We start from the raw sequence: 11,462 nt of genomic DNA on the forward strand, positions 1-11,462 counted from the left end.
GTAAGTGCAATGCAGTACACAGCTTTATAAACTGGGTACTGCTGGGGCAGGTTAGATAATTGCTCTCAAACTGCTGCTCATCTTAATGTATCAATTCCTGAAGTTGCTGTGTTTGGGTGTGTAATAACTCCATTTGTTCAAAAATGTTATTTATATCAGGAACTTAAAGTGATGTTTATGGGTCAGAAAAATCTCTCACTACTTTTGTACCCTCTCCAGAATACTCTAGGAGATGTATTTTAGAAGATGCAGTTCAATATTGTGTTTACCTAAATGAACATTTGCAAATCTATGAGACTTGATGGATATTTTACAAACTATATATGAGCTAGGCATTACGTGGGATGGATTTCTTTTTCCTTATGAAGGTTTATATGCTATTACAGCATGAGTACTATATCCTAAAATAATTTAAACTACCTGTAATCTCATAAAAGGCTAAAACACAACAGGGACTGAACAAGCTGCATTGCCCAAGGAGTAAAGCAGAGAACGGTCAGCATTTCTCAGGTTTTTTTATGCTCAGAAGAATTGGATTAAGTAGGCAGTTAATCTCCTTGAATTATTTTATCTATGGCCAGTGGTTTGTACTGAGAGCAGCAGTCGAGTCAGCCTGTGCCTGTTTTGAACCACTTGGTGCATGGGTCCTGTCTCAGCTGCAGTGTTGCTGCGATGACAGAGATGGACTGCATCACCTTATTTACAGTGTTGTGTAAAGCATGGCACGTAGTAGTGGCTTATCAAATAACATGTTAATAGACAAAAAAACTACTGCTATTCAGACCTTGCTGCTTAGAAAAATACTTTAATTAATCCATAGCTTAGACTAAGCAATGATAAAATACAAAGTCTGTACTGCACAGGACATTACAATAAGCATAATCCTTCCCTTTAGCTTAATATCTCACCTCTTACTTTTTTTTTTTTTTTTTTTTTCCAGTTCTTAAGGTTAATAGTATGTGCAAGACAATGTATAAAATAAATTTGTTCACATTTTCTCTGTTGCATAATGTATAAAAATATTTTGGGTTTCCATCAAAATTAACTTTTAAAAAGAGAATTATTGGAAAATACAAGACTCTACAAAAATATGACACATCGAGACTTTAAAGTTTATGTGGGAAAACAAAGGTGTTGACTCAGAACACATTCACACACGGAGGGAGGAAAAGGCAAGCTTAGTAGACTGCAAGACAGGAAAGCAAAAGGGACAGTGTGGGGGTTCATGTACTTATCAGTTTAGGAGTGATTAAGTACTTTATACAAAAAGAAAAGAAAACAATAAAGGATTGCAGCATGCCAAAGGATTTGTCCATACATCTACAATACACATTGTACTCCTTTGTACTCCTTCATTTTGATGTTGCCTTGTTTAAGTATCTTCATTTTCTCCCCTTTTGGCCTAAAATGGATTGGTGAAAGCAGACCCTGCAAGATTATGAAAGACAGGTAGTTATTGTCCAAGCAATACGTTAGAAATGCTATGATTAAATAATCTGCATGTTCATTCCAAGAACCTGAATCATCTGACCAGGTACATCAGTAAAAAGCACATTGCTGAGGAGGAACGGGGGCAAGAGATCTAGGACTGATTAGTAAGATGTAAAGTCATCTACATGATTTCAGTTCAGACTCAAACCCGATCATCATGACCTGAACCTGTAACTGTTCAGTGATTCACAGTGACCATGACATCACATTATATGTCAGTTAGTTTTACTAGGAAAAATAGGGCTCAAACCATCAGGGACTTGAGCTTCCCTTCTGCAGAACGATGATTTCCCAAAGCTGAGACTGAGCTCCTAATACCAGGAAACTTTCAGTATTATAATTACTTATCAATGTATTGTCATTTGTATACACAAAGTGATAGAGAATGCAGCATCCATTTCCACACACTTCCACATGCATACTCAGTATTTTTTACACTTCGTTGAATATAGAAATGTGGTACTCTAACTACCAGTGTCTCGTGTATTGTGAAAGTAGCTACCATTGAAAGATGCAAACACTTTTGACAATTAGAGACAGAAAATTGGAAATGAGTATATTGAGTTGTCTGAACAATGAAGGGTGAGGATGGAGCATTGGTTCAGTTTAATATTAGTACCATATCCTATAACTATAGTTACCTTCTAAAGTTCTGTGTGAGTACGTGGAAGAATATTTGGGAGATGTTAATTGTCTTCTGCCCATTCCATGAGATCTTGAGAGCACACAGTCTACATACATATCCCAGAAGTTCTGGGCTAAATCATTGAAGAGGTCATTGTGCTTGGGCTTAGGGGATTCCTTTAGGAACATCATGAAGTCCCAGAGAGCAATGACTGTATCTGCTACCTTGAGTTTCTTCATTTCCACCAGCCCATGGGACGATACCTCCCAGCACTGATGGTCAATCTCACGCAGGCTTGGAGGAGTTTCTTTTTGATACTCTAGATTGGCATAAACCAAATTCACTAATAACATACAGCCTAGCTGAAGATACCACCATCGTTTCCATACAAATTCCATACTTGAAGAAGATACCTGGAAAGAAGTGAATAAAATCACAGTGATTCTGACGTTATATAGTTCATTGTCACATAACTCTCATGGGTACCCCAAGAGATAATTTATAGATATATTCAGAAAAATCCTTTTTTTCCAAACTGTGGAATAAATACCAGTCAATGAACCCTAATGCTGGAAGCTAGGCTTGCACCTAGAAATTGTTAATGCCATTTAGAATGTGAAAACCCAAAGCAAAAAGTTTGAAGTGACCATAGCCAATGTCAGAACTGCTCCTTGAGACCAGCACTTCTTCCCTTAATCACCTGTGCTTGGATTGTCAGTAAAATCAGGTTAATATCAGATGCTTGAAGAGTCCTAGTGGTATGCTATTTTAAGTTACTGCAAACAAATAACAATTATAAACAGCCAGTCTTTCATGGAAAGTCTGACTCAGAAAGATGATAATGAAGGAATGGTAAATCAGACTGTACAGTGTATTGGGTGAATGTTATGAACTAATTCAGCAGCTGTTGCTTCCAAGAATGGAAGAGGGAAAATTCCTTTCTGGCTTATAATAGAAAATTTAGTAAGATTTTGGCATTATTTGGCATTATTATTTCTAGTATATGTGGAAAACAGAGAAAGTATCTGGAGAATTGAAGATGGAAAGAGTAATAAAAGAGGAGGCATAATAAGAACTTCAAATGCTACAGAATATGTGTCCTTTACTATACAGAGATTCCCCCTGGGAAAAATGCAGTCTTCCTATGATGTGTATTCCATATCCTTAAATCAAGTTTAGACAGAACAGCACTAAAACACCTGATATTTTTTTATTAGCCCTTTCTATCAAGATAAAGTGCAGAGGAACAGGAGAATAAACATAAAGAGGAAACCAATCAAACAAAAAAGACAAACATGGGAAGAAGTCTGAAGAAAAAGAAGACAGTCAAAACTTTCAGACAGTGTCCCTTATTTTGGTATCCTAAATCAATTCCATTTTAAGTAATTGGTGCCATGTTTATTCCCACAGTTTCCAATTTGGAGTGTAAAATACAATTACGAAAATGATGTGAGGTTTTGTACAGAAAAAAGGGAACATTTTGAGCAGCTGTGCAAATTTTACTGGGAATTTGGCCAGAATTGCAAGTGTGCTCTTCCACTCAAAATATCACTGTCAATATTAAAAGTTAGTCTGTGATATCTTCAAAGTGCTAACACACTGACATCATTTCTGCAACTCCTAGTGATGCAATCAAAGACAGAATAATCCACAGATCATACAACATTTATGTGGAATGTCTGTAAGAATACAGAGTTAGGGTGACACCATGGAGTTCACAATCACACCAAACTGGGTCAGGAACCAGCACAGCTTGAAATAGGCCTTTTTGCTGTGGCCTCAGGGTCCTGGGATGATTTTTAGTTTGAATGTGTAATCACACTGGTGCAGCCACCTGAGGTCCCTAGTCAGGTATTCCTTTACTTCAGCTTCAGAACCCAAGGAACTGAGCCAGACAGATACCCTCCAACCTAGCTCCTTCCTAAAAACCTGGCCCAGCTACATTTCAGCAGGCAGCAGAATTACCTGCCTCAGCATCCTGAGAGTTTATCAGCATGCATTAGTTTTCTTCTTTGGGTTCTTAGAAAACTGGTTCCAGCAAACAAGTAGGGATGGAAATGCTTCTCTTCTCGCTTCCACTTCACTAGGCACCAGCATTCAGAGGAAGGACACACTGGCAATTTCCTACAAAGGAGGAAAACGGCCCCCGCGAAACAACCAACATTTTGAGTTGTTCTGATTTCATGTTTTAATCCAGCTAAAAACTGAAAAGCTGAAGGCCCATTTGAACAGCACAAACATGAGCAGAGACCACAACAAACCTCAGACACCTTGAACTAGTAACTCCCACTACTCAGTACAAGAGAGAGGAATTTCACAAAGGCAGTAACTAAAGAGCCACAGCAGAAGTTTTACTTACAGTATTTAAGCGAGGAGATGGAAAACAGTAGCCTTGAGAAACAAAAGTCAGCCACTTGGAGATAAAGAAAGACATTCATGAGAGGGCTGCAAGTGCCTGGCAGCTGCTGGATGCTCCGAGGATGCCGAGGTTACAGTGCACAAGGACGACTGCCACTGGCAAAGCAGCAGCAGCAGCAGCAGCTGAACTCGGGTCTGGGCAAGGGTGGAGGGAGCTGTGGCAGCCCCACCTCTTTCTGCAGCAGCGCCCAGTGTCAGCCCGGGCTGGGCTGGGGCCTCACCTGGAGAGACTGCCTTCGGGGTGGGGGTGTCTCGAGTGAGGCAAGAGGAGGGGCAGAGGGCTGTCAGAGGGAGGAAAACATAATGGATAGCAAGTCTTTCCCGTAATCAGGAACATGAACACTCTCATTTAATAAACTCCCATTCATAAACCTGGGTTTCCATGCATGTTCCTGTTTATCCACCAGAACATTCAGGGACAATGTTCAAAGTAATGAAAAAGAACAAATATGTTGTAAAATTGGGTCTGTTAAGATTTCACAGCATGATTTGGTGGAGTTTAACATGACAGGAACATTCCATTTTTTCAAGTAGAAATTTAGTGATTTCTGTCAAAAACCAATATATACAATGCTTAAGCACAAATGCAAATCTGCTCTGAAATGACAGTGTTCACAATAATTTTGTATCTTCCGGAAGCCTTACCAGCTAAGCTATGTCAAGACTGTTTCAAAATCTTGCTTCAAAAAGTATGCCATGTTTGAACCTACACAACTAAATAGAAGGAAATATCTGGAAGACTGGAACATAGTTAGCTTATCTCTGAACTCATTGTATCATTGAAAGGAGCTAAAGCTCTATTAGATGTAATTATTCCTTGAAATTCTAAGGCAGTTTTCATAAAAAAGAAATTAAAGCATTAGAAAGACTTCACAAGGAACCTACGTTTAAGCGAGCTCCTTTGCATCACTAATAAAAAACAGCATTCAGTAAGTTTTCAAGTTAGAAAAATTTTCCCTTTTTGTTTGCTTTATGCACTATCACATTTATTAGCGTTGTCAGTCTCACAGTGAAAATGCCAAAATTGTAAAGGCATTTAATGGCATGTAAAGAGGTGGGTAGTTGCACAGCTCTTTGGCTGTGGCATCAATCCCTTCTCATTTCATTGCCACTTAAAACATCTAGGTGTAGTAGCACAAGCTACTGGTGCAAACAGTGATTTCCTTCTACTCCAACAGCCACTGAAGGCAGCCTTTCATCATATTTCTTCATCCTACAGATTCATTTTTATCACTCTCCTCTTGCTTTTCCTTTTTCTAGTTAAATCCACCATTTTTAGTCTTAAGGTACTTGCAGAACACACCTATAGAAATCAAAGTGCTGCGGAATAGATTTTTGTTGGGAAATATTTTCAAATAAAAATACCTCTTTTTAAAATGCCACCTTGTCAGCAATGTTCTTTAAGGAATCTACATGAAGATTCATTGATAATATCTAAAAAATCACATCTCTAAGTGAAAAAGGTTCTGAAAGCTGACTTCTATATTTTATTTTCCTTTCTGATGTTATCAACTTTGTCAGTCATGCACTGAGGGATCATCGCCTGTGGGGGAATGCCACCTGGAACAAGGATGAACCCATTAATACAAGTTAGCAGAGATCAAAATTACTGGTAACTAATAATCCTGTGAAATGTTACATGAAGTTTGTAGGATGGAAGCATTATGAAGACAGTCACTGATCATGTTTATTAAACTAGTCACTTAAATTTCTATTTCAGAACAAGAAGAGTCAAAGAAAGTCAAGAAAAATCAATCTGTGACCACCTTTGTAATATCTAACATACCTGAAAGCTGCATAAAAGCTTGGATTGAAGAGGAAATCCTTAAAGCAGAGAACCTATTCATTTACTTTGGAAAGATTTTTTTTGAGATAATGACTAAATATAAATGGGATTTAGAGAAAAATTGTGTTGTGTTCTGAATTCTGCAGGGCTTCCAAAAGAATTCCAAAGCTGCAGCATACAGCACGCATATAAACCCAAGGACACCAGCACAGCTGCTTGACACTGAGTTTTATTAGATGGCTCATATGGCTCATAGTAAAAGTATCTATTTCTGTGATTTTTAATTTTTAGCTGATAGCTGAATCTGGGCAAAATAAAACGTTTCCCTCAAAATTCTTCCAGCATTGATACCTTTCCATGGCATGTGTTTTAAACTGTTGTACTTCCTTCTATTATGGTAGCTGAGGTGCTTCCATCTAGTGGGACTTTTTGTACTGAAGAGTGTACCCTTGCTATTGGGTAAATCTCTTTTGTTTTTCCCATAAAACTGTAAAATTAATACATCAATATTTTACACTATTTGGACCTTGGGTATGTTGGTGAAGTTATTTCTCTCAATTACTAAAACCATTATGCAAATTTACCAGCTGTGTTCACGTTCAGAAAGGCGAGGAAAGAAAAACTGACTTTCATTTTTTGATTATTTCAACTCTATGTTAAATAAAGCTATATTGCTAAAATATTTCAGCATAATTTCTACATATTTCCATAGAAATTAGTTCTTTTCTAGACTGAGAAAAAGACTACATAAACCACAAATTTCAAAAAACTGCTGGTGGAAGTTTTAAAATAGTTGGGGGAAGAGATTTTATGGCTTCTTCTTGTTAGAGTTGATGACAGTACACTACTTCGTAATTTATACCATGAGAGAAAAGAAACAGGGGTAAAACTGTGCTTTGAGGTAGCTGTAGCCTTGTGATTTTCAAGCAATCACATACAAATATGTGAAGTACACAGTAAGAACAAAAGAGCAGGAACTGAAGCATTACTTATCATGAAACTCAGAATATGCATTGACTATGTATAAGTCAGTTTGGAGAGCTTTAAAATGCTACCAGCCTTTTGTGACTGATTTATATATATCTCTGTGACACAGGCACACTTGTTCGTACACAGGATTGATTCACTGAGGATAAAGAATTGAGTCACCCTCTGCATCACTGATTAGCAGCTTCTGAAGTAAAAAAATGACAGAGTGATGCTCTGCCATCAGGCTTGACAATGAAGTGCTCACAGCCCTGTTACTGAAAATCAAGTATGACACACCCAATGCAAGCAGGAGAGAAAGGTGATAGAACCAGTCCTGCCCTGGCAAACAGTCTCTTCAGGAGACTAGATACATTTTTGAACTCAGGTATTTGGACAATGAAACATCTAAATGTCCTCAAACTTCAGAGTGTTAAATGATTCTATTTCAGTAATTCTTAGCATCATGTATGTGTGATGAGCCACTTAATGTTATTAAAGGACCTAGAAAATGCATAATGCCACACTTCAAATAAAATGTTGCTTAATTCCCTGCTGGCATGAGCTTGTTGGCATAAACTTTCTCCCTGTTGAAACAAATCTACTGTTATGTCAATAAATTCAACACCTTCAACTCATAACATATAGGAGACCAGCTTTTCTCTGTTTCTGTTTTTGAGGTCAAGTTGTGGACTGATTACATGACATCAGTTAACACTGGTTAGTAGCTCTGCTGGCACCTCTGGGCCAGTCCACACACTAACACATTAACTGCTGCACATTAAGGAAGTGCAGCACCCTGAATTTAAGGCTCTGCTAAGTGGACCAGCTTCAGACCAGGCTGCTCTTAACAGTTGTAAGGATTAAATTCAAACACTATGTACCACAAAAGCATAACAGCACAAAACCAGGGTGTAATTTGATACATACTTGTACTGGTATCCAAGGAGGGCTCTGGGCCTGTGACTTGATCCTTGAAGAACTCTCTAACCTTAACTTACCTAGGCTTTTTTCATCTCACTTAAAAGTTCTTTTGCTTATTTCATTCTTTCTGTTCTTTTCTATAGAATGCTGACATCATATGCTTTACTGAAGTCACAGTAACACAATCTAACTGTTGCATTCATAAGGACTTCTGAACCTTGCCTACTATTCAGAAAAAAACGGACAGGTCCTTCCCATATTATTAATCACAAATCTGGACAAAATGTTCTGCTGTTTGTACTATGAATTGGCATGGTAACACAGAACAGGAAGATCCTCCTGAATGACAGGGATTAGTTCCCTGCCACTACAAAAAAACCTCTGTTGTACAATCACCTCATATATTTATCAAGTGCCATATTAAAAATAGAAATACTTTTGTTCCCACTAATTCCATGGAAAAGCAGTTTCATTAGTCAATTGCAGCAATGACTAGAAATATTATTCTGGTTTCCTGATATATTTATTACTGAATAGTACATATCTGTTTGTTCTTGTGTCTTTCCCCTTTATTTAAATGCTTTTCATCCTTCATATTTATTTTCCTGATCTATTAATAGATACCACTTGTCTCCTCTCTGGTTTTGTTTTATTGCAGTAAACAAGCTGAGCCATCCTAAGATTTGTTCTTTTGAAAGGCTCTCAAGGTCTCTGATGATGAACCCAACTTCCCTCTAGCTCTCTCGTAGTTCAACATTAGCTCAGCTGTAGAACAATTGATTTGGTTTTCACAGTACCCCAAATGAGGTTTTACCAGGGCCTTACACAATGACCTTAATACCTCCCTACATTAAACAAAATCCATCTCCTGAGATACTTCTTGTGGTGGTTTAATCCCAGCAAGCAACTAAGCACCATGCAGCTGCTCCCTCACTCCCTCACTAGCAGGATGGGGGAAAGAATTGGAAGTGCAAAAGTGAGAAGACTTGTGGAAGCCGTGCAGCAAACCAAGCAAAACAAGGAATTCATTCACAAATTCCCATGGGCAGGCTGGTGTTCGGCCATCTCCAGAAAAGCAGGGTCCTGTCACACATAACAGTGACTTGGGAAGACAAACACCATGACTTTGTGAACTGTTCTCCCTTCTTCTTTCCCTGGCCTTTTTTACTGATCATGATGTCACATGGTGTGGGATATGCTTTGGTCAGCTGGGGCCAACTGTCCTGCTGTATCCCTTCCCAGTTTCCCATAAACTCACAGCCCACTCACTGATGGAGTGGGGTGAGGAGCAGAAAAGGTCTTGGCTCCATGCAAGCCCTGCTCAGCAATAACTAAAAAATTCCCTGCATTATCAACACTCTTCTTAGCACAAATCCAAATCACAGCCCCATTTGAGTCACTGTGAAAAAAATTAACTCTATCCCAACCAAAAGTAGCAAATTTATAGTGATTCCTAAGTATATCTCATTTCCAAATTTCATGAGCATACTCTTACTGATTTTATCAGGACTACTACAAAAAATATCAAATAAGACCATCCTAAACCAAACCCTTTAAGCCTGACATCTTTCTTTTCAACCTTATTTGTGGCTATCTCATTTATCAGTTTCTCTCCTAACCCCAATATGCTCATTACTTTCTAGGTGATACCATATCAAATGTTTTTGGGAATTAATACAGCAAATTTGAGTTTTTCCAAAGCTTTGTAGTGAGACTGAGACCAGGTTTCAGGGTCTGTGGTTGGCCAGGTCACTTTTCTTCTTTTCAGTGATGAGCAATTATAGTCCACGTTCAGCTGAGCTAACATCAGAGACTCAGAGAGAGAGATGAAGATTGCAGGGGGTTGTTCATGACATGGTTTGACCTCTGGAGACATCTGAGTATAGAAGATGAGTCTCAGCCTGCAAGCCCTCAGTTAAATGCCTCAAGGACAAGGCCAGGCCCACATTTGCTACTTTCCAGTCATGGCATTCTTAACCGATCAGTTCAAAACACTTCCCACTAGATTTTACGTATTACCTGCTTTAGGACTGCAGATGTGGTCCCCATGATCTGAAAGCACAACATGAGAGTTCTGAATTTTTTGCTGTGGTAATCATTTCTGTTCTGCCATTCACGTGAGCTTAAATGTCACCATGACATTTTATGAAAAATCCTCTGCTAGGATTCTTCCCCTCCTGAGGAGCTGAGGGCCTCAGGAAAGAAATGTACACAATAACTATCTGCTGCTGTGGAATGCAACAGGTGCATCTGTGATTGGTGCATGTTGGTTGTTTCTAATTAAGAGCCAATCACAGATGCAGCTGCATCAGACTCTGAGAGTCACAAGATTTTGTTATTCTAGTCTATTCTTGTTCTTTGTAGCCTTCTGATGATCTCTTCTCTCTGTTCTTTTAGTATAGTTTTAATGTAGTATTTTAATAAAATATATATCATAAGATAATAAATCAGCCTTCTGAGAAACATGGAGTCAAGCCTCGTGACTCCACACATGGGGAGTTCCCAACACTTAAATGTTCTGCTGGGCCATTTAGAATGTATAAGGCATACCACTGTTTTCTAATTTTTTTTTAATTACTTTCTTATGTAGCAGATAACATGCATTGTTAAAGTTATTTTTAGTATTAAATTACTGTAAATGGTGATGATTCTCCTCAGGCAGCTAATAGGTGCAATCAAGAACGTAAAAGTGTGTGAAAAAGCTGTAAGAGGGAACAGAAAAATATTTACTTTTTGCTGAGGACTAGTGCTTAAAAAAAAAAACACACACACAAAAAATTAAAAACATAGTCATATTGTCTAAGAAATATTTACCTACAAAATAAAAGCTTGTGAAAGAACTCGGGGGTAATTTTTCTCCTCTGCTCTGCTCTCATGAGACTCCACCTGGAACACTGTATGCAGTTCTGGTGCCGCCAACACAAGAAGGACATTAAACTGTTGAAGCAAGCCCAGAGGAGGCCATGAAGTTGCTAAGGGGACTGGAGAATCTCCCCTCTGAAGACAGGCCAGGAAAATTTGGCCTGGTGAAGATTGCTTCGAGACTTCATAGTAACCTTCAAGTATGTGGAGTGGCTGTATGGGGAATTTGGAGAGGGACTATCTGGAGCTGTAGTGATAGTACAAGGGGCAATAGTTTCAAACTAAAAGAGGGAATATATAGGTTAGATACACAGAAAACGTCCTTTACTGTGAGGGTGGTGAGGCACTGCACAGGTTGCCCAGAGTAGCTGTGGATGCCCCATCCCTGGA

The 11,462-nt window shown here is 38.6% G+C and overlaps 2 protein-coding genes across 2 annotated transcripts in view; one reads left to right on the top strand and one right to left on the bottom strand.

Annotated features, from left to right (window-relative positions):
- Positions 1-6,369, top strand: part of CFAP69 (cilia and flagella associated protein 69) — a 35,342-nt gene extending 28,973 nt beyond the window's left edge. Inside the window, exon 23 of the mRNA XM_041466199.1 lies at positions 6,255-6,369. Coding sequence (XP_041322133.1) covers positions 6,255-6,296 — 42 coding nt within the window. The 3' untranslated portion in view covers positions 6,297-6,369. The remainder of the gene's footprint in view (positions 1-6,254) is intronic.
- On the bottom strand, positions 1,092-4,710 carry FAM237B (family with sequence similarity 237 member B). Its single transcript, XM_041466613.1, has 3 exons — positions 4,476-4,710; positions 2,133-2,529; positions 1,092-1,428 (listed from the first exon to the last, which is right to left on the bottom strand). Exons 1-3 carry the CDS (start codon positions 4,548-4,550, stop codon positions 1,403-1,405), a joined length of 498 nt encoding a protein of 165 aa, XP_041322547.1. The 5' UTR covers positions 4,551-4,710; the 3' UTR covers positions 1,092-1,402.
- Positions 6,370-11,462: the final 5,093 nt, after the last annotated feature.

Source organism: Pyrgilauda ruficollis, unplaced genomic scaffold, assembly GCF_017590135.1.
Source record: "Pyrgilauda ruficollis isolate IOZ18807 unplaced genomic scaffold, ASM1759013v1 scaffold2, whole genome shotgun sequence".
In the NCBI taxonomy this organism is placed as follows: domain Eukaryota; kingdom Metazoa; phylum Chordata; class Aves; order Passeriformes; family Passeridae; genus Pyrgilauda; species Pyrgilauda ruficollis.